Source organism: Polypterus senegalus, chromosome 12, assembly GCF_016835505.1.
Source record: "Polypterus senegalus isolate Bchr_013 chromosome 12, ASM1683550v1, whole genome shotgun sequence".
Classification (NCBI taxonomy): domain Eukaryota; kingdom Metazoa; phylum Chordata; class Cladistia; order Polypteriformes; family Polypteridae; genus Polypterus; species Polypterus senegalus.
The window spans coordinates 42734784-42758969 of record NC_053165.1 but is presented as its reverse complement, the minus strand read 5'-3'; the positions used below and the strand labels follow the sequence as shown (position 1 = coordinate 42758969).

The 24186-nt window shown below is 42.1% G+C and overlaps 1 protein-coding gene across 2 annotated transcripts; it reads left to right on the top strand.

Annotated features, from left to right (window-relative positions):
* Positions 1-61: 61 nt before the first annotated feature.
* On the top strand, positions 62-19148 carry LOC120540808 (sushi domain-containing protein 3). Of its 2 annotated transcripts, XM_039771874.1 has the most exons (6): positions 62-343; positions 2192-2327; positions 4293-4481; positions 17204-17351; positions 17449-17610; positions 17885-19148. In XM_039771874.1, the coding sequence occupies exons 2-6, from the start codon at positions 2315-2317 to the stop codon at positions 18078-18080; spliced, it is 708 nt and encodes a 235-aa protein (XP_039627808.1). In that variant the 5' UTR covers positions 62-343; positions 2192-2314; the 3' UTR covers positions 18081-19148. The 2 variants fall into 2 exon arrangements, with proteins under 2 accessions (XP_039627808.1, XP_039627807.1); XM_039771873.1 differs by lacking the exons at positions 62-343; positions 2192-2327 and adding an exon at positions 2435-2632.
* Positions 19149-24186: the final 5038 nt, after the last annotated feature.

Genomic DNA, 24186 nt, shown 5'->3' with positions numbered 1-24186 from the left:
CCGCCGTGACCCTTCAAAGGCTGCTGTCTGACAAAGAAAAAGTCGTCAGGAGCGCCCCTTGTGTGCGCGGGTATTCACAAGTGCAGCCCTTTCGGGGGATTCAATCTGATGACGGACGGATCGACACGTCTGCACACCCCGACAGGGACGCCTCGTGAGCGGAGCGGCTTGTAGACTCCGGTGGGGAATCGAAGCTGTGCCCGCCGGCTTTGTGTTTGGGGTCATCAAAGTTAATCGGCCAGTACGTGCGAATCGGGGCGAACAATTTAGGTGTCTGCAGTTGTCCACCAGTATAAAAAGGAGCCTTTGGGTCTAAAGTGCCTTTTGAGGATGCTTTTTTATGGTAATTAATCGATGCATTTATTTATGTCTAAGCATTTCTTCCATATATCCTGAAATGCGTGCACTGTGTAGTTAAATAACAGACTCGATAGTGACACACGAGCATTATATACTGAAACAAATACACCACATAATCAAACGTTTGGTGTATACGGAAGCGCTCGTCCTGAAATGCAAACATTCAATACACTTGAATTTATTCTGCAATCCTCACACACACCGGCTAAAACTCGGCCAGTCCAAAGTGAATGGGCACGCATTTGGTGGCAGGCCATTTCTGGGGCCCCGAAGCTTGAACTGAAATGCGGGGTCCAGCAAGAAGTTCTGGGTTACCGCCGTCCTTTTCTTCAATGTGGCAGAGCATCACACATTTTAATAAGATTTTTTTTTTTGTCCAAATGAACGGTTACAGAAATGTTGTCCTTTACAGTGACTGCAAGCAAGCAAGGGAGTATTCTATTTATTTATTTATTTTTATCACGGCTAGCCAAAGATAATTTTAAGAAAAATGTAATGTCTATCATATGTTAGTAGTGTTTTAAATTATTTAGAATTAATTTATATATTTAGAATAAAGCATACTTAATTTGAACATTTTTTTGTTTATGGCTAGCCTACATGACAGTTTAATAACCTTTTAATGTGTATATGAACTATTATTTTGTATTCAATTACACAATTGTATTTTTTTTAAACCCTTTGTTATACAGTAGACGCCCAATGTTGACTAAAGTCGCTTCTGGGGGCCTGCGGTGGGTTGGCACCCTGCCCAGGATTGGTTCCTGCCTTGTGCCCTGTGTTGGCTGGGATTGGCTCCGGCAGACCCCCGTGACCCTGTATTCGGATTCAGCGGGTTAGAAAATGGATGGATGGATGGCTTCTGGGGGCCCTGAAGCTTCAACCTCATTAGTGTCCTAGTAGATCGCCTGCGAATGTCAGTCATATAGTCTGTAAAAAAAAAAAAGGTTTAGTTAAAAACATCTGCATAAACTTGACATTCATCTAAATCTGTGTTTTTGTGTAGCTGCAAAACACCTTGATTTACTCAAACCTCTAAGGAGCTTTGTCATATATATAGTGTATATATATGAGTATATATGTGTCTATATATGTGTATATGTGTATATACAGTGGTGTGAAAAACTATTTGCCCCCTTCCTGATTTCTTATTCTTTTGCATGTTTGTCACACAAAATGTTTCTGATCATCAAACACATTTAACCATCAGTCAAATATAACACAAGTAAACACAAAATGCAGTTTTTAAATGATGGTTTTATTATTTAGGGAGAAAAAAATCCAAACCTACATGGCCCTGTGTGAAAAGTAATTGCCCCCTGTTAAAAAATAACCTAACTGTGGTGTATCACACCTGAGTTCAATTTCTGTAGCCACCCCAGCAGTTATTGCTGCTAAGGGTGGCCGAACCAGTTATTAGGTTCAGGGGGCAATTACTTTTTCACACAGGGCCATGTAGGTTTGGATTTTATTCTCTAAATAATAAAACCATCATTTAAAACTGCATTTTGTGTTGACTCGTGTTATATTTGACTAATGGTTAAATGTGTTTGATGATCAGAAAGATTTTGTGTGACAAACATGCAAAAGAATAAGAAATCAGGAAGAGCAAATAGTTTTCACACCACTATATATGTATATATATATATATATATATGTGTGTATATGTATATATGTATATATATACATATAATTATATTATGTAAAGCACTTTGAGCTACATTTTTGTGTATGAAAATGTGCTATATAAATAAATGTTGTTGTGTTATATGTATGTATATATGTGTGTGTTTTTATTTATGTCTTATTTTATTTTGTAATCAATGTTTAGGTAATTCAATTGCTAGATAAAAGGACGGCTGGCTCCGAATGTGATTCCCTCTGGATAAGCACGCCGGTTGTCCGGAGCGCCCCACCACGTTAATACCCTGAACAGGACGGACGAGTCGGAGAGATGCCGGCGCAAGGTGAGTAAAACCCAAGCGGCGTCTCAAAGCCCCCCGTGCCATCTCCGCCCCCTCCCCGCGCAGCCCTCTGTAAGCGATAGGAGGAGCGCGAGCGCAAGTGGCGAAACTCCGAGGGGGAAGTGGCGGCGTAATGTATCCGCTGCGGCGCGCCCGTGGCCGTTTCCTCCCGATTTACCGTCACTATTGATCGCGCCGCTTTTTATTTAGTGACGTGTGCGACATGAGCAACGGCACCGCATCCCTCGCTGATGTCTCCAGCACAATCGTGGGCTCCGAACACCGGAATTCTGCTCTCAACCACACAGGTGAGCAGGGTACGCTATTCGGGATGGAAAGGGTCTTTCCGCGGCGCCATTGCGAATCTGGGCATACCGGTGGAGCTGAAGGTACAACTTTTGCCAGGTGTAGGTGGGCAGGGCTCTCGCACGGTTCGGGATGCAAACTTTTTTTTTTAAAACGTCCGATTTACCTGCAATTCACAAGCGGCGAAAACTTGTGACGATTTAAACCTGCAGGCAGACGAGTAGGTTTGCCAGGGGGTGCCGAGCAGGATCGGGTGGGCGGCTCTGTTTGGTGGTATCGCGGGGTCGTAGTGTCCAAGTCGGGGTCTTCCATGTACAGATTGTAACTGGGTGCCTGTGCAATGGTTAACCAGTAGCGGACATGTTTAGGTGTAGCAGATTTTAAATGTTGTCACTGGGTCACCTGCACATTTGCAAACCGCATTTTCCCCAATGTGATGCTCCACAGCACGACACCAACTAATTTAGTCTAAATTGTGGCAGTGTGCCCAACTGGCATGCTCAAAAGGAATCGTTCTTCGAGTCAGCCTACATCCACACATTTGCCTTCAAGCCGTTTTGTGGCCATTGGCTTCACTCGGCCTCTTCTATGCGTATTGGTCTACCACCAGTGTGCTCACCCTTAGGCTCACAGGGTCAGTCTGCCTGCCAGCTGCCTCTTCACCCACATAGTGTCGGAGCGTTAGCATCTGCCCAGATCAGCCAAAGCTGTGAAACAAGAAATGAAGCAGCACATTGGTCAGCTCCTGCAGATCGGGTTCAAGCCCAGGCCTGGTCACTTTCTCTGTGGCGCTTGCATGTTCTCCCAGTGTCTGCTTGGAGTTTTCTTTTGGCTCTCTGGCTTGCATGGCATTTCTAAATGAACCTGTGTTGCTGAGCTTGATCTTCAGTGGGCTATTTAAGGCTGGTTTCTGCTTTGTTTCCATTGCTGCCCAAACTGAATTGGATCACACAGGTTTTGTAGATGAATGGATGCACAGATATAAAAAAAAGTAAAACACGGGTACAAAAACTGTGAGGAATTGTGCCAGAGAGCCTTTGAACTATGGTGTCAATTGAATTTTACATTCAGAAAACGAAAAATGTTCATGACAGTAACAAGTTAAGGGCAGCTGCACTCTGCTGGATTCCTGTAGCCGAGGTGGTGGGTAAATGGCAGTCATCAGCTGTTTAAAGTTTTACTGACAGAGTGGAGTCGCTTGACAGCACGTGTCTGATGGCTTGGACGTCATCTCACTGCTCACACTTTAACCCGAGCGACTAGAATGCCAAGTTTGTCAGTAATTTACCTCAAGTGCTGTAATGCCAGCAAACTAGGATGCCTGGTGCTCAGCACTGTGAAGGTTGACCCCGTATGTGCTTGGAGGTCATTTGGACTAGCCGGACTGGCTTGGGAAGCATACAGGATATATTCTGGAGGTCTTTGGGTGAGCCATCAAGCTTTAGAAGACCATAGGTGCATTGGACACATGGCTTCCGCAGGTGAGGATGGTCTCTTCTGGCAGACCTGCATTACGATGGAGGGATTACACTTCCATAACCTCCCTCTGTCTGAATTCCATCTCAGTGAAAGATTAACAGAGTAAAACAACCTCTCCATGATGTTCATTAACTTGGGTTACTGTACCTTCTTCCATCTCCAATGACTGCTTGTGTTTTGCAGGACAATGCAGCCCTGTATGGGCCCCTCATCTCGGGAGCTTTCAGGTCACTGAAGGGAATGGCACCAGCATTGGTACTGTGATCGCATTTGAATGTCCAGTCAGGCACAGGCTTCTGGGAAAAGAAGTCATTTCCTGCATTCAGAAGGGCAACCAGACAGTTTGGACGGGGGATGTCCCCACCTGCAGACGTAAGTCCCACTCGAGTTGTGCCATTCTCTGTGTAGTCATCTCGGCCCCGAGCCGACTATTGGCATCTTGCATTTCCAGTTACTGAACGTTTTTAATGTGTCAAGTCTTTCTTTTTTTCTCTTTTTAAAAAGGTGTTTCTTGTTATTTGAATGTTTCAGAAATAGACTTGTGGAAGAAAATGCTAATAATAGGCAATCACAGCTTGGCACGGGTTGTGGAACACACCCGGTAAAGTCTGCCAAGCGCACATTAGTAAGGGGGTCCTGTTTCGTCTGGTCTATCTTCACTCCTGGTTGGCTTCTTTCACACAGCCTGATACGCTGTGCAGCACCCCTAGCGGGAGCCCCCTTCTTGTGGCCTGGTACGCTGCACCCTACCCTGCAGGAAATCTGCCTTATCAAATAAAGACACATTGCTGTGTACCTTTCATTTTGAAGATCGGCTCTGTAAGATCCAATATGATCCAATGGACGTGTTATTCATATTCCCTTGTTATATAGAGTGCATTTCATTGTGATCTCTAGCACAAGAGATGCAAAGTGGGCTTTGACCCTTGGCACATCCCTTCAAGCATAAATACGACGAATAAGCCTTGGGAGTAAAGTGACCAGAGAGGAAGTAAACGAGAGGCACTCGGGGGCCTTGTTAGCTGGCTGAGCAATCTCAAGTAGGGAAGAAGCCTCCTGAAAGGGAAGTGGGCACCCTGAGGTGGATGGCTGCACAAGGGCGTACAGGCAGGCAGGCCGGCTAGTGCAGCTGCTCACAGGGCAGAGAGCCTGGAGGTAACCAAAGTCATTTTCTGTCCAGATGACATTAAGCTGATCGAGCAATCATTAACCGCAGTGCTAAAATACAATGGAGAAGACCTTCTGAGTTACCGTTTTCTAAAACTAAAAGCCTTCCATTCTCTGCTGTCTCACAGCTATGGACATGCTAGTGCGGTTTATGTTTATTGCCTCTGAATGGTCCCATGGCCCATTTCCATTGGTCTTTAAGTTCTTCACAACATCAAGTGTAAGCTACCAAAATGCAACTAAAGGGCAAACAAAATCAATTCATTTATGACACTCTTGGAACAACAAATCATTTTTAATACTCGTGGACACACATCTGCACAGAACAATCGTGCATCATCTGCCGTATTTAACTGATACATGCAGAAAGACAGATAGATCAGCCCTCCACTGAATTCTTGTACCAGGATCACAGGGAGGTGGAGCTGATTGGAATGGCATCATTCAGGAAGCAACTCTTGATGGGCTTGCCAGCCTTTTCACTAGCAAACCCACACTGGGCTAATGTGAGATTGCTAATAAACAGAACATGCACATCTTGGGTGAGACCAGCATACCAAAAGAAAAATGGATGCAAACAAAGGGAAACGTAAAATCCACACAGACTGACCAGGCCAGCACTTTAAACCCAGCTCATTGGAGCTCTGGGCTAGCAGTGTCGCCAAGAGAAAAACTGAATGGAGCACGTAGTTGAGTTGTGTTGGTCTTTTTGAGTGAGCTTGACACTCCATCCAGCCCTGCATGTAGGTACTCTGACCTGCAGGGGAAAAGCTGGGGGTCGGTGGCAGGAATTGGCACTCCAGCCACCATAAACGACCTCCCACTGTTCCACTCCATCTGAAGTAGTGTGGTGCTGAGTTGTCACCCGTCGCAAGGCTGCACTCGGACCCTAATCTGTTGGTTTGTTAAGTGGTGGGCACAGCAATGCGCTATATCAGTAACCTCTCTCTCTCTCGACACTCCATATATTTAACATGCAATTTATTAATGTTGGTAGAAGTTGGAATTCTTTATAAAATGTAGTACTTTGAGCACACCAGTGCCATATTTAAGTGTTAAAGCCAGCAGGGTAACACTGTCCGCTGCCCTAAATTCTCTGTGACAAGTGTGATGTTATGATCTCCAGTCAATGGTGTTTTATATTTGGGATGGGTTTTTAATCGGCTGTTTTTGTGTTTGTTTAACCCCGCTTCAACGTTTCTGTCATGAGATTTGGGTTCTCCACATAGTCCATAAACATGCTGTCTCTTTAAATGGTGACACTAAATTGGCCCAGAATAGGCAAGTACTGTATGTGAATGTGACATATAATGGACCGACATACCCCGGGCTATTTTCGCTTCATTCCATATCAATCCCAGGAAAGTATTGGGCCCTGTATTGGGAAATTAGATTACAAATGAAGCATGATGGTTGCTTTACTGCTGAATTTAAGTATTTTAAGAGAAAGACAAGACTATGATCAAGATTCGGGGTACCAGCCTGGTAATGCCAGATAACTGAAAGATTATAAGAACATGCAACAATTGTTGAAACATCTTCACAGACACGAGTTCATAAAAGAGCTGGCTTGAGATGGCAGATCTTCTGGTTTTATGTCATTCTGACAGGAACAGACGGATCCAGTGGATGGACACTGGAAGTGACGTCACTGGCGGTAAAGCCATCAATCGTCCGGTCTGCAGAGGGAGGAAGGAAAAAAGGCATTAGCACACAGCGCCTACCCCAGGTGCAGTAGGGAATTACCATCACTAGAGCCTTGCAGCTGTAGCCTATGTGCCTGCACGAGACGGTATCAATTAAAGTTCAACCAACTAAATATATTTGGCATGACCTGTCAGTAGATAGAAGCAAGTTGGATTGTTAAAGCATTGCCCCTTTTCTCATTCCTTTATTTCAAGATGTAGCTGACGCTCACCGAATAACCAAGAATAACCATAACTTGATTGTATTTAGAATGGATGCCAAAGCCTGGGGGGTGTGAGACCACCGTGGAATACTGTATTTGGTATACTGTTAGCAGTGGTTCAAAGGAGAAATGGTAGAGCTGCTGGCACAAGTTGGCTTGCAAACACCTGATGATATCAACTCGGATCACTCTGCACTGTGGATGTCTTTATTATGAATAAGGCGAGAAGTCGAGCAAAACCTCTCACCACATTCATAATGAATGGCTGACACAGTACACCACCCTAGTACTTATGAGTAAGGCAAAGAAATACAACTATACACATGGTTATGGTCTGAGTTGAGGGAAAGTGCATCGTGCGTGTACACTTGGGGTTTTTTACCCTTTCTAAATGGACACGAGATGATTCTAGTTCATGTTCTCCTTGGGTAATGCATTCTGCAGAGATTTCTTGCAGAGAAAAGCAAAAACATTCAAAAAACGCTTCTTAAAATCTTAGCAAAAGCGTCCAACTTTTATTTTACCAGTGATGTATGAGAGACTTATTTTTTACTTTTTACTACACTTTTTAACTTAATATATGCGTGGTTTTTAAAAAGTATTTTTTTATAAATATCATTTTTGCGATCAGGACATGTTGCCACACACAATGCATGAGATCGGTAAGAGGAGAGAGTGCAGTTACAAATTCTAGAGCTTTGTTTCAGTAGCCCGTTTTGTCCTCACTGTCTGACTGGTGGAACATCATCTTTTCTTGTACATTTGGCGAGGTGCTTTCTGCTTCCGAGTCTCATGCTAACAATCCCTGGCAGTGCTATCCAATTTCAGGCAAAGGTTACAGGACACCATCAGCTGGGTTTCTGTGAGCATTTGTAGTTTCAATAAATGTGAATGTCAAATGCAGCTATTTTTCATTATTTGATCCATCATTTCTGAAAAAGAATCAGAGAGAGAGGATAAATAGTTGTACAGGTCAGTACAAGGCAACTAGGACAACATGTAGTGTTGCAGAAAACTTTGTGTAAAATGTACACAGAGGTCACCAATGCAGAGGGGAAGTTAAGAAGGGCTGGGACCTGGTATCAAAAGGTAACCCACAAAGCTGGGCGCAAGATAAGACTCATCGTATGGTTGACCACAAACTCAAAAGCCAACCTCAAACGAATGCGGAGACTTTGTTTTTTTTTTATATTGAGTAAACCAACATTTTGGGAACTGGGAGAAGGACCTTTGCACCAGAAACTGTTTCGGCATTCTCAAGCCCACTTGATCCAACTCAGAGTCATGGAGTGAATCATTTCATATAAGCAGGGCGGCACAGTGGCGTAGTGGTAGCGCTGCTGCCTCGCAGTTAGGAGACCCGGTTTGCTTCCCGGGTCCTCCTTGCATGGAGTTTGCATATCCTCCCCGTGTCTGTGTGGGTTTCCTCCCACAGTCCAAAGACATGCTGGTTAGGTGCTTTTGCAATCCTAAATTGTCCCTAGTGGGGGGGTGTGTCCTGCGGTGGGCTGGCGCCCTGCCCGAGATTTGTTCCTGCTTTGCGCTCTGTGCTGGCTGGGATTGGCTAAAGCAGACCCCCGTGACCCTATGTTAGGATATAGCAGGTTGGAGAATGACCGACTTACTGACTTTCTTTGGCTAAAAAAATGTAAATTTTATAACAAGAGTTAAAAAAAAAAATATCTATATATATAATTCACTAAGGGCAGGCAAGACAGTGAAAGCAAGACAGAGAGCCACGCCCTCCAACTCACAGAGCCCCGCCCACCAACTCTAATCCTCCTACCGCGTCATGGGATACGCACGACAGACCAACACACGCCAACTGTAACCATCCTCCCATGTCCAGCGTCGCTCTCGAGGCATGTGCACTGCCTACTCATGTGTCCGCACGCAACAACTCACCAAACACAGTCTCAGGCGCTTTCGTCTTTGCAAAAGTCCACATGCACCTCTGAGCCACGTTGACTTTTCACCGCACACAAGACAGAGAGCCCCGCCCATTGGTAACGCACAAAAGAGCCACGAACGCTCACTCTAACCCTACTCCCACGTCATGGGGAACACACGACAAGGCCCCGCCCGCCAACTCTCACCCTTCGGAGGCTTCCAAGATCGCTCTCGACAACAACATTTATTTATGTAACACATTTTCATACAAACAGTAGCTCAAAGTGCTTTTCATAATAAAGAATAGAAAAATAAAAGACAACAAAATAAGTCAACATTAATTAACATCGAATAAGAGTAAAGTCCAATGGCCAGGGGGGACAGAAAAAACAAAAAAAAAACTCCAGACGGCTGGAGAAAAAAATAAAATCTGCAGGGATTCCAGACCATGAGACCGCCCAGTCCCCTCGAGGCAATTATATGGTGACATTGACTTCTCAACTGTCACTCTGGAACAAAGAAGTGAGAGTTAAATGTATAGAGGTGTTAAGCCAATTCAGTTCTACTTGAAAACAGCCAGCATTCCAACGTAACCATAAAATGAACACAATTTACTCCAAGGGATCAGTCATTGTATCAAGGATTTTGTGTTGAGAACTAAAAAGCTTCTTGGTTTTCAGTTCCAGCATAAATACTTTTACGTGACCAGGCAAGGGTCATTACACAGTATGGACTAAGGCCTTGTGAAGAACAAGAAGAACTACAAAGATGAAAGTTAAAAGGATTTGAGGAGGGCTAGCACAGGACATCTGAAGAGATCCTATGAATGAGTGGAATGAAACAGAACTTGCTTCATCGCAGCAGCGAAGTTCAGATGTGGAATATGGTGAAGATGTTGTGTGTGCGACGTAAAAGCTGTTGTCAATCAACATCAAGTGCTAGCTGTATAAATGGAGGGTGGGTAGTGACAGAATGAGCACACAAAGTGTATTTATTTGCTACTCACACACACAAAACTGTAACCTGATTAAGGCAGAATTCACGTTTGGCAAAACCCCCTGTCATCATTAAACTGCAAAAAAAAAATGAGTTAAATATCATCATTGGCCACCGTGAATCCAAAAGCAAGCATGGAGCCTGTGGTCATTTAGTTTCTTGTGTTTTATAAATATGTTTAGCCCTTCACGTGCAATAAAGTAAATAACTTCCGTCTCCTTTTTACATCCCTGATCTAAGCCTTTGAAGATTCGACGTGTGGACACAGGCTGCTGCATCACCTGATCACACTGTTTTAACGTATCTGTAGTGAGTAGGTGGTTGAAAGCTCAACTGACATTTTATTAATATGTTTCTGTTACCGGACTGCATGCAGCACAGTATTCTCTGGCTCTGCAAAGGACCGGTGTAATGGCAGGTGTGTGTCTTGCCTTATATCCAATGCTGCTAGGATAATAATAATAACAAAGGTATTTTTACTTCAATAAAAACAAGTATTGGATTAGGATACTCGTTACTTTAAAAGGTAATTGGACTACATAGTTTTAACACGTTAAACTGCTCCCAAGATTATACTGCTGAGCTTAGCACTGTACATTCAATTTATCAACAGAAATGTAGGGATTTCTGAAATATTGATTTTAGTGGGGAGAAGGAATAATTTGATCGCCTGAGCATTTGCCTCAGGAAATTTATCCTGTGGACACATCCTGCAGAAAATGTGTGCATAGCAAACACATCCGCAGGCAGACAGATTGCAAGCCCTACGCACAGACTGTAATGTCCTTAACTGTAATGCGGTTAAGGGTTTAAATGGTCACATAAACGGGGTAATCAAGTTCATCTGCTTTCTCAGAGACCAATAAACCAAGTTCGCTAACCGGGATAAGGGTTCACATGACATTTTCGAAACTGTTTTTTTGTGAATAATGGGGTTAGTAAAGCTCATGTAAATACACCCGCTTTCTTACAGTGTGGTTCCATTATGTTTACATTCGAACATGTATTATGTATTAGTCACTTTACTTCTTTCTAAAATAAATCTTAAGAGGTCTGTCAGAAGTAAAGACGTCAATTTCATCCTGGGGTTTTCTTCAGTTATTGCACCTTTGTTCCATTCTAACTAACTTCAAGATGACTTTTAAAATTATACCTGACCTACTTTTATGCTCTATTGTGGGATGAGATGATAAATCACTAGTCCAGTAAATCAGGCAACTAGAACCTGGCATATGAGGCTACCCTCTAGAAATTCACATCCTACAATCTGTGATTTTAATTTAAAAGGCAATGTGCCTGTTGGCTTATTAAAAGAATACTCCACCCAAAAGTGATATTTTTTTTAAATGTTACGTACTTGTTAAGTAGTGATGACCAGAAATTCTTTTTAATCTAATGTTTTCATGAAGAACAGAGATCACAAAAGTTTATGATACAAGATGGCTTCAGCAGGGGCCACTGGGAGCCAATAAGAACAATTTTAAACAATAGTAAACCATTAATGAAAAAATGTCAAGCTTTTCGTGTCACGTAATCCACATGTCAGTTATACAGACATCTATCTATTATAATAAAAAAAAATCCTGCGACAAGATTTTTTCAAGTCCCACAAGTCGAGACTTTGGTCATGAGATGTTTTCTGGTCACACCCTCCTCTCAACCATAGAAACCCACCACACTGTACTCTCACCTCTCATTCATGTGAATGCTTTTGACAGGCACAGTTCTTCCTACGACGAGGTGAGACATTTCATCACGAAGGGTTATCAACAGTAAAAATGAGTACATGGGCAATCCTAGCACAGAGAAACGATGAAGTCAAACAAATTAATGCCAAAAATGATAACAACAACATTTATTTATATAGCACATTTTCATACAAACAGTAGCTCAAAGTGCTTTACATAATAAAGAATAGAAAAATAAAAACACAATAAGAAAACAAAATAAGTCAACATTAATTAACATAGAATAAGAAGAGTAAGGTCCGATGGCCAGGGGGGACAGAAAAAACAAAAAAAAAACTCCAGACGGCTGGGGAAAAAAATAAAATCTGCAGGGATTCCAGACCATGAGACCACCCAGTCCCCTCTGGGCATTCTACCTGACATAAATGAAACAGTCCTCTTTGGATTTAGGGTTCTCACGGAAGGACTTGATGATGATGATGGTCATGTAGACCCCTGCCTTTTAATCCATCCATCATTGTTGGAGCATCATGAAGCTTTGAGTAGGTGGAGGTGGCGCAGGCCACCACCACAAAGAAACTGGAAAAAAGAAACAGAAGAGAGAGTAGGGGTCAGTACCGATTTTAGAGCCACCATGAATAGTTATTATGATGAATTGAACATACAGAGTATCAGGATTAAGTTAAATTAAGTTAAATTGAAGTTATAAAAAGGCCATGTTAAAGTAATGTGTTTTCAGCAGTGTTTTAAATTACTCCACTGTATTTGCCTGGCGAATTCCTATTGGCAGGCTATTCCAGATTTTAGGTGCATAACAGCAGAAGGCCGCCCGCCTCACCACTTCTTTTAAGTTTAGCTTTTGGAAGTCTAAGGAGACACTCATTTGAGGATCTAAGGTTATGATTTGGGATATAAGATGTCAGACATTCCGATATGTAAGATGGAGCGAGATTATTTAAGGCTTTATAAACCATAAGCAGAATTTTAAAGTCAATCCTGAATGACGCAGGTAACCAGTGTAGTGACACCAAAACTGGAGTAATGTGTTCTGATTTTCTTTTCCTAGTTAGGATTCTAGCAGCTGCATTCTGCACTCGTTGCAAACGATTTATGTCTTTTTTGGGTAGTCCTGAGAGGAGTGCGTTACAGTAATCTAGTCGACTGAAAACAAACACGTGAATTAATTTCTCAGCATCTTTCAAAGATATGAGGTCTAACTTTTGCTATGTTTCTTAGGTGAAAAAATGCTGTCCTAGTGATCTGATTAATATGCGATTTAAAATTCAGATTACAGTCAACAATTACCCCTAAGTTTTTTACCTCCGTCTTGACTTTTAATTCTAATGTATCCAGTTTATTTCTAATAGCCTCATTGTATCCATGATCGGTTACACTGCAGATTGGTTAAAAGCATATCAATAGACTGTGCTGAAACAGCTGGTGGTGACCATGCGGAAGATGAAAACATCAACTTACAATATTCTGAAGAATATCTACAACAGTTAACACTGTCTGGTCTTCCTCTGCACAAATTACTGTAGAAAGAAGGATGTATCCAAGAAAGGTAATGTAGGACATCTCCCACAGATAAAATTAGACAACAAAGGAGATCTTGATAAGCCATTTGTATTAAAGCGTTAACAGTTTCCCGTTAGAATAGCTTTTGCAAAGACAATTAACAAATCACAGGGACAAACATTCGAAAAAGTCATTTAATAGCGAGAAAGAAACTAAATTCAATCACGTGTAGTTATACATGGCATTGTCACGATGAAAGTTCAAACACAGAATCACAATTCAATGTAATATTGACGAAAATTTAAGAAATTGTTCTCAAGTTTTACAGTAAAAGTGTTAATTTCAAAGCCAAGCAGAACAAAATAGTATTACTCAATGAATAACTATAACGCAACATGAAACATAATTTACATTCAAATTATTACATTTTAATATTATTTAATATGGTTAATTACTTGCTGTAATGTAAAATAGTTAGTAAATTGTACATCCGCATCCCCACACGCGAGCGGCAGAACCGCAGAGAGGCTATTGTGTAGTGCAGGCCTGGGGGTTGGTGAGCGAAGCAAGCAAGGAGCAAAGCCCCCTTAGAAAACAATATCCAAAACACTTGCATGTTTTTTCCTAAAATATTGTTAAATGCATGTTTCTTTAAAATCCGAAGGTGAAGCAGGGGATCTGGATGTTCTTCCCCCTCATTCACTGGTCAGTCTCAATCTCATTTGAACAAACTTCTTGTTCATGTGCTACTCTGATTTTCCAGAGGTAGTTATGTAACAATATTTTAGCAGAAAATGCATGCACTTTAGATATTATGAGCATACAACTGGATCCCTGAGATGTGGATTATGCAACATGAGTTACACAAAGTTGATTTAATATTGTTTACTGTGGTTCGTTATTGGCTCGCAGACACTCATTAAAGCTTACATTTTGTGATCTCTCTTCTCCATGAAACTATTTCCTCAGCTATTTCTACAAACAGCACAGGTTAAGCAACAGATAAAAAAGTCATTTTTGGATGGAGTATTTTTCAGTTATAGTAAGTGTAACCCCTAATGTATCCCACCAATATACCTCACCTTAAAGTCCCCTGCAGCTGAAATGTGGATTGATGCTGGTGTTAAAGTCATGTTTCTTTACATTTTTACATCTTATAAGGTTAGTCAACTGTGGTGGGCTGGCGCCCTGCCCGGGGTTTGCTTCCTGCCTTGTGCCCTGTGTTGACTGGGATTGGCTCCAGCAGACCCCCATGACCCTGTAGTTAGGATATAGTGGGTTAGATAATGGATGGAAGGTTAGTCAAAAATAACGCAGTCTGCTTCATTTAGCCAACACTTGCTGGCAGCTCCACATTAGATTTGTGTCCCTCTGTTTCTTATTGTATATACAGTGCATCCAGAAAGTATTCACAGCACATCACTTTTTCCACATTTTGTTATGTTACAGCCTTATTCCAAAATGGATTAAATTCATTTTTTCCTTAGAACGTGAAAAACGTTTACTTGAGGTTTTTGCAAATTTATTAAAAATAAAAAAACTGAGAAAGCACATGTAAATAAGTATTCACAGCCTTTGCCATGAAGCTCAAAATTGAGCTCAGGTGCATCCTGTTTCCCCTGATCATCCTTGAGATGTTTCTGCAACTTAATTGGAGTCCACCTGTGGTAAATTCCGTTGATTGGACATGATTTGGAAAGGCAGACACCTGTCTATAGAAGGTCCCACAGCTGACAGTTCATGTCAGAGCACAAACCAAGCATGAAGTCGAAGGAATTGTCAGTAGACCTCCGAGACAGGATGACAAATGTGGGGAAGGTTACAGAAAAATTTCTGCTGCTTTGAAGGTCCCAATGAGCACAGTGGCCTCCATCATCCGTAAGTGGAAGAAGTTCGAAACCACCAGGACTCTTCCTAGAGCTGGCCGGCCATCTAAACTGAGTGATCGGGGGAGAAGGGCCTTAGTTAGGGAGGTGACCAAGAACCCGATGTGGAGAGAGGAGAACCTTCCAGAAGGACAGCCATCTCTGCAGCAATCCACCAATCAGGCCTGTATGGTAGAGTGGCCAGGCGGAAGCCACTCCTTAGTAAAAGGCACATGGCAGCCCCCCTGGAGTTTGCCAAAAGGCACCTAAAGGACTCTTAGACCATGAGAAACCAAATTCTCTGGTCTGATGAGACAAAGATTGAACTCCTGGTGTAAATGCCAGGCGTCACGTTTGGAGGAAACCAGGCACCGCTCATCACCAGGTCAATACCATCCCTACAGTGAAGCATGGTGGTGGCAGCATCATGCAGTGGGGATGTTTTTCAGCGGCAGGAACTGGGAGACTAGTCAGGATAAAGGGAAAGATGACTGCAGCAATGTACAGAGACATCCTGGATGAAAACCTGCTCCAGAGCGCTCTTGACCTCAGACTGGGGCGACGGTTCTTCTTTCAGCAGGACAACGACCCTAAGCACACAGCCAAGATATCAAAGGAGTGGCTTCAGGACAACTCTGTGAATGTCCTTGAGTGGCCCAGCCAGAGCCCAGACTTGAATTCGATTGAACATCTCTGGAGAGATCTTAAAATGGCTGTGCACCGACGCTTCCCATCCAACCTGATGGAGCTTGAGAGGTGCTGCAAAGAGGAATGGGCGAAACTGGCCAAGGATAGGTGTGCCACGCATGTGGCATCATATTCAAAACGACTTGAGGCTGTAATTGCTGCCAAAGGTGCATCGACAAAGTATTGAGCAGAGGCTGTGAATACTTATGTACATGTGATTTCTCAGTTTTTTTTATTTTTAATAAATTTGCAAAAACCACAAGTAAACTTTTTTCATGTTGTCATTATGAGGTGTTGTGTGTAGAATTCGGAGGAAAAAAATGAATTTAATCCATTTTGCAATAAGGCTGTAACAGCAAAATGAGGAAAAAGTGATGCGCTGTGAATACTTTCCGGATGCACTGTATGCTGCTTATGTGGTCCCCATTTCCTTTGTTGGATTTCCTGGGAGAAGATTGACACATAGAAAGTAAATCTGGAGGTGTCTGTATCTTCATTGTAGTATACTCGGCTCTAATGATGTGGGGTCTTTATTTTTCCTTTCCAGTGCAGTTTTGGTCTCCAGGCTACAAAAAGGACATAGCAGCACTAGAAAAGGTCCAGAGAAGGGCGACTAGGCTGATTCCAGGGCTACAGGGGTTGAATTATGAGGAAAGATTAAAAGAGCTGAGCCTTTACAGTTTAAGCAAAAGAAGATTAAGAGGTGACATGATTGAAGTGTTTAAAATTATGAAGGGAATTAGTACAGTGGATCGAGACTTGTATTTTAAAATGAGATCATCAAGAACACGGGGACACAGTTGGAAACTTGTTAAGGGTAAATTTCACACAAACATTAGGAAGTTTTTCTTTACACAAAGAACGATAGACACTTGGAATAAGCTACCAAGTAGTGTGGTAGACAATAAGACGTTAGGGACTTTCAAAACTCGACTTGATGTTTTTTGGAAAAAATAAGTGGATAGGCCTGGCGAGCTTTGTTGGGCTGAATGGCCTGTTCTTGTCTAGCGTTCTAATGTTTACACCTAACCATTTGAGGAGAGGAGTTAGTCATATGTGTTGAGTCAAGAGTGGCTGGCACCATTACCAAAAAAAATCTACAAAAGAATTTATAAGGGTAAAAAAATGACAAAGTAACTGAAACGAAGGCCATAAAAGAGCTCAATGAGTGAGCCAAGTAAATTTCATAAAGCTGGGCTCCTGTTTATAGACCACTGTACACGGAGGAGAGTTTACACGTACTTGGTCTTCCCACATGACAATGTGTTTGCCTCTGTTTTATGGAAGTTGACGGGTGACTTCCATTCATATGTTGCCTATTTCAGAGTGGGTTTGACCTTTTGTTGTGTTTCAGGCCATGTTGTTTCATTGCAGAACTTTCCAGATTTGAAGATTTTGGGTTTAAGGTGGCAGTGATTGCTTCCATCGTGAGCTCTGCAATTATTCTCCTCCTGTCTGTGGCTTTCCTCACCTGTTGCCTGCTGAAATTCATTAAAAAGAGAGAGAGACAAAGGAGTGAAAGGTAAGTGTGAAGACCTAACCTGGGTGTCTCCTGGGAATTCTTTGCAGAAATAAGATAAAACACAAGCAAAAAGCTATACATCTGCTTTTCCTCCCAGGGATGTGCAGCAGTGTCACCAAAATGAGAGCAGTCACTTAGAAGAGTGCACAGAAGAATTCCATACGAGTAAAGAAGGCAGCAACAACAACAATAACAAAGCCAAAATACATGAGGCCAGGCTGCTGAATGACACAGGGATTGACAACCGAGGCTTCTGCAGGTCTGCCATAACAATAATGTTTTCAGTAGTCAGATAATGTCAGACTGTGACACACAGGTTTAAGTAGCAGGTTCGGGAGGCGAGAAGACACGGTGGTTTTAACAGCCAGGATCTGCACTGGGTTCTGTGTGTTCAGTCTCAAGGGCACTGGCTCTGTATTGCACATTGATTTAACTTCAACATCTGAATTTCTGGTGACATTTGTTTAACCACTCAGACCAGTAGAAGAAATGGGTTTTAGTAATTAAATCTTGCTTACCTTTGTTTCCTACAGAATCAATGAATCCTGCAAGGCCATCACTCTTAGCAGAGGATGCAGCATCCAAACGCGCTCTGCTGGTTTAAATGTGGTCCAGAACAGCAAGCACTTCCCGTGTACCATTCCCACAGTTAGCGGAACTCATGTGGTGGACATCTATGGACATCGCTGTCAGTCGCCTGTCAGCCTATCTGTGGGTCTCCATGCTTGATGCTGACCTTCATCACCTTTCACTGCACCTCTTTGTATCGACAAGTGCCTTAAAACTTGGGAGCTTTCCACAGAGCTCAGCCCTACACTTTGAACATGAACACCCTCTTTTGATTAGCAGTGTGGGAGCTCAGAAATGCCTCGTTGCGTCTCTCACGTGGATCAGAAGTGGGTTAGCTTGAGCCATTCTAGTAAAAGGAATACTATCAGTTTGCGTCTTGGCCATTAAGATTGTGGATGAGATTTTGGGTGCACTCTTAAAAGGTTTGTGTTTAAGTGCAAGTTCTCAGGAAATTGTCTGGAGTCCTTTTGCCTAATTTACTAATATGACTGTGAAACTGTGACTGAATGTATCAGTGACTGAGCCGGTATCTAAGTTTTGTGCATGTAAATGTGTGTGTATCAAAAACAAAGATGTTCATCTCCTTTATATAGTGTCATTTGTAGCAGACACTACCCTAAAGTGTAAAAGTACAGAATTATACTAAAATTGTCTATGTATATTTTTTCATAGATGAATCCAGGGGTTTAGAGTCATGCAGCAAGTCAGTAGTGGGCACTGTGTTGATAACTTTGTGATCCACAACTTAAAAAATGAGCTACAGTATCACAGAAAAGAATCTGGGTGGTGACTTTCACTTTTGTTCACAATGCATCTTCTCAAAATCACCGAGACCAAGTTGGTGCTGACTTTAGATGGGCCACTTTTGTTTTTCTTCCCGCTTGTGTACACATCATTGGTTCCAGGTTATTGCTGCTGGCATTTTATGCAATGTCACTGTTGTGATGTCACTTCTCACCTAGCCTGCAATGCAGCTGCCTTATGAAATGTAACATTTGCTGGCTGGCCTAGAAAAACTAAAGAAGGCTGGAACATAGCACTTTTAGCTGATGTCACATTAAGAAGTGACAGTCACTGATCTCATTGCTGCACCATTCCACACTTACCTACTGAGCGCCAGTCTACTAGTGCAGTCGTGCTTGCCTCTTTTTTCTGACGTAGTGGTGCTTTATGAAGGGTTAACAGCTGCAGCAAGTTCAGAAGCAATTTCTGTCCCTAATTCCTTTTATAATTTGTCATAGTATGTAAAACATGAGACATCAAACAGATCAAAACACTCATGTTCCTTACCTCGTTGCTACATTCTATGCATTGTACTTCTGGATGAGCATTCATCAGCATGGTTCATTTGGTTGTCAGCTCTCCTGCACACACAGCCCTCCGACTGACAAGAAAATTAAACATGTTTGAGTTTATCCTAGCCAGTCACAGACTAATTGGTCTCAGTTGTTAAGTACTGTATGCCACGTTAGGCGACTGTCTTCATGGGAGCACGCCACCAACTGCCTCGGACTAGCTAAGATTATTTTAATGAAAGCTATGACTGAAAATTAATGGAACAGTTGTCTAATGTGACGTGGGCTCCATAGATAGGGACAAGTTTGGTAATTTTCAAGTCAAAGTTATTTCTTCACAAATATAGTGTACATGCATTTACCAGGCTGGCGCAGTGGGTAGCGCTGCTGCCTCACAGTTAGGAGACCTGGGTTCGCTTCCCGGGTCCTCCCTGCGTGGAGTTTGCATGTTCTCCCTGTGTCTGCGTGGGTTTCCTCCGGGTGCTTCAGTTTCCTCCCACAGTCCAAAGACATGCAGGTGAGGTGCATTGGCGATTCTAAATTGTCCCTGGTGTGTGTGTGCCCTGCGGTGGGCTGGCACCCTGCCCGGGGTTTGTTTCCTGCCTTGCGCCCTGTGTTGGCTGGGATTGGCTCCAGCAGACCGTGACCCAGTAGTTAAGATATAGCAGGTTGGATAATGGATGGATGGATGCATTTACCTTGTGAAATTGTGTTGTAAAGTTAAGCATTTTCTATGAATTAAAAAAAATGTCTTGCCCACACTGGTGCTTTACTATGTAGGCAATGGAGCATGAAGCAGCACTGGAAGGGTAGACTAAAAACTTACTAAATACACCCTCTTTGAAGCAGCAAAAGATTCAACATTCAAATGTTAGTAGCAACAAAAGGGATCTGTAGATAATCATTTTATTGTAAATTTCTGGTAGCATTTTTCTCGAGGTAAGAATGAGCCCTTGCATGAATGGAGAAGTGAAATAAAATGAACTACGTGCCACAAATAGTTTATTGTGATGTTGTGTTCTGAGAGGAAACAACGTCCCCAGAGGGGTGTGCACACCGGAACCTCCTTTAAATTGAGTGAATTTCATGATACAGTATTGGTGTTTGTTTTGTTTTTTTTCCCCATGTGTAAACTATTTTACAATGTGTAAAATAATGTAATTGCAAGACGTGGATCATTATTTGACAACTGTCTTAGTCTAAAAAATTGATGCACTTGGTAAGTTTTTATGCCTTTACTTACCGGTGGTGCTTTGTGCCCCATTTAAAAGCACCACTGTGGTCAAGATATTTTAAAACATTTGACTTTAGAACACAGTTTTGCATGGCAATGCATATATATATACACATTGTGATGAAAATAATATTTGACTTGAAAAATAAACTTTTCCTTTAAACACACAGCCGGTCTCCTCCTCCCTTTTCTATCGTACATTTATTGCATCAGAAATTTTTGCCTTCATTTCACAATTGTCCATGGGAATCCAATGTGCTACCTCCTATTTTCTGAGACAGAGATGACAATAGACATAGCACTGCCTCGTTAGATACCAGTAAACACAAAGATTCTAAGTAAATCTACAACCTGCTACCCTTAACAAACAAGACAAACTACTTGTTTCAATATTAAATAATGCCAGGCAATCTGCACCAACAACATAACGGTAATTTCTAACATGTTTTTACTTCCTCTTAATCTCGATTTTATTTAGATGGAATTCTCTGAGCTTCCTACAATGGTTTCTAAATTCTGATTAGGACAACAAAAAGTAGTCCACTTAATAATGAAGAGATTGACTGCCATTCGTCTTCTTGAGAAGGCTGTTGCCCTCTGGTTCATGTAATGTCCCTACTTGTCTTTTGTTTAGCACGGTCTCTAGAACTGCACACAGTACATGAGGCGTCAATGGTGAAGTGTTAAGTATAGATCTGATTTATATCCACTCCATTTTCAGACCTGCTTAATTCAATCTAGGGTCATGGGAAGTCAACGTATATCAGAGCAGCATTGAGTGCAAGCCTTGGATAAGGTGCTAGTCCAAGGGGGTCTGCACAGTCATGCCTGGAGGGCTGTACTGGTGCAGGTTTTGTTCTGACCCAATTGCTTAATTAGAAAACAATCCCTGCCAATATAAGATATTCTTTACTTGAAGGTCTTATTAGTATTTTCATTCTGCCATGTCAGGTAATTTTTGTATTATAGATGTTTTCCAAGGATATAATTCAGATGACATCTAGCCTGAAGTGGGTAAATAAATCTCAGTCCCTCACTTTTTTCCATTCAGTTTCCTTCCAAATAATCTATCAAAGCAGATAGTTCATGATTAATACACACACGTGTAAATGAGAATCAGTTAGAGCAGTGCTGGTTTCTTTGTCAGATATTTCTAATATGGAGCAGTTAAAAACAATGAATGTGGCTGTTTAAGAGTAAAATAAGCAATTAAGGGCAGGGAAGCCTAACAAATGAGACAAGTAAATTGAAGTCTTATAATGTTCCTTCAGCAGTAAGTACTTCAACAGCTATGCTTGACTTCTCATTAAGAAACTGACTCGGCTCAAAAGCCTGCAACCACTGTGGCTCACCAGGCTGAATTTGCAGACCTCTGTGCTAATCCGTCACTGCGAACACTTGCACATCCACACACTAGCTTATAGTTGCCAAGCAAACTAGTGGGCACATCTTCAGCCAGCCAGTTCAGTGAGCTGCCCAGTCACCCACAATGCTGCAGACAGATATTAACAGTTCTGGCAGGATGTTTGACACTTGGTCTATCATTAGTGATTATACATCTACCCCAAAGTCCACTGCAGGACACTAAAAACATTTGAATTACAACCAATTAAAATTATTACTAGAGTTATTAAAAAAAACAATACTGTGATTCTAAGATTAGATAAGATAGGCCTACGTGTGCCCAAAGGGGTCTTTTAAGTACTGGTAGGCAGATTATGTCACAGTTTGGATAAAAGCAGAGTTAAAGGCTCAGTCTTATACATCGATTTCATTCATTGTGAGAACTTTAAAAAGGCCTTCACCTTTTGTTAAAGTAATAAGCAGGTCTAAGATGTATGGCTAAAATATACACAACTTATTTAAAAAGTAATGTAAAACTGGCTTCTGTACTGAACTAGCAGTCAGTGGGTAGTAAAAGACCTTGCGGTATTGTATATGGTTGTATTTTCTACCTGCGGTGGGTTGGCACCCTGCCCAGGATTGGTTCTTGCCTTGTGCCCTGTGTTGGTTGGGATTGGCTCCAGCAGACCCCCGTGACCCTGTGTTCGGATTCAGCGGGTTGGAAAATGGATGGATGGATGTATTTTCTACTAGACGTTAAGATCCAAACTGTTGTGTTTTGAATTTTCTATCGTGGAGTCAAGAGAAAGACTTGTACAGCAAGACAATACAACATTAAATAGTCAATACTTCTTGTTATGAATGTCATACAGACACTTTACAAATTAATGAAAGAAGTCATCTAAGAAGGCAAACATATTGTTAATGTGTGTAAAATACAGTGAAAGTTTGAACTGGCGTAACAGATCACGTAGGGGAGGTAAAATGTGCCAGTCCATTTATTAGGAAAGAGTTTCCGATCATTATTGGCACACATTCACATTGTATGAATATACTGTATACGCAGCCAATTCAACTGTTTCATCTTTCAGTGGTGACTGTTTATGCACATATTTTGTCCAACGCGGTCTTCCAGATACTTTACCTTTTGGCAGTGGTGCATATTAGGACACTAAAGAATTGAATGACTTTTTAATTATATGTAGCACATCTTGTCACATTCAAGTTACAAAAAGAGGAGAAAAAAATGATCAATTTAAGCCTTTGGTTACAAAATCTACTGTATTTTGGTAAAAAAGTAAATAATGCCTTTGTCAAATCCAGAAGAAGTGCTGAAATGGATGAAAGTAGGACATACCTTAGTGACAACTCATCCACACGTCAGTGAAAGTCTTCTTCTTTCGGCTGCTCCTGTCAGGGTTTGCCACAGCGGATCATCTTCTTCCATATCTTTCTGTCCTCAGCATCTTGTTCTGTTACACCCATCACCTGCATGTCCTTTCTCACCACATCCATAAACCTTCACTTAGGCCTTCCACTTTTCCTCTTCCCTGGCAGCTCTATCCTTAGCATCCTTCTCCCAAGATACCCAGCATCTCTCCTCTGCACATGTCCAAACCAACACAATCTCGCCTCTCTGACTTTGTCTCCCAACCGTCCAACTTGAGCTGACCATCTAATGTCCTCATTTCTAATCCTATCCATCCTCGTCACACCCAATGCAAATCTTACCATCTTTAACTCTGCCACCTCCAGCTCTGTCTCCTGCTTTCTGGTCAGTGCCACTGTCTCTAACCCATATAACATAGCTGGCCGTCCTGTAGACCTTCTCTTTCACTCTTGCTAATATCCGTCTGTCACAAATCACCCCTGACACTCTTCTCCACCAATTCCAACCTGCCTGCATTCTCTTTTTCACCAATCCCTATTTCTCTGTACTGTTGATCCCAAATATTTAAACTCATCCACCTTTGCCAACTCTACTCCCTGAATCCTCACCATTCCACTGACCTCCCTCTCATTTACACACATGTATTCTGTCTTGTTCCTACTGACCTTCATTCCTCTCCTCTCTAGAGCATATCTCCACCTCTCCAGAGCATATCTCCACCTCTCCAGGGTCTCTGCAACCTGCTCCCTACTATCGCTACAGATCACAATGTCATCAGCAAACATCATAGTCCACGGGACTCCTGTCGAATCTCGTCTATCAACCTGTCCATCACCATTGCAAATAAGAAAGGCCTCAGAGCCGATTCCTGATGTAATCCCACCTCCACCTTGAATGCATCCGTCACTCCTAAGGCAGACCTCACCACTGTCACACTTCCCTTGTACATATCCTGTACAACTCTTACGTACTTCTCTGCCACTCTCGACTTCCTCATACAAT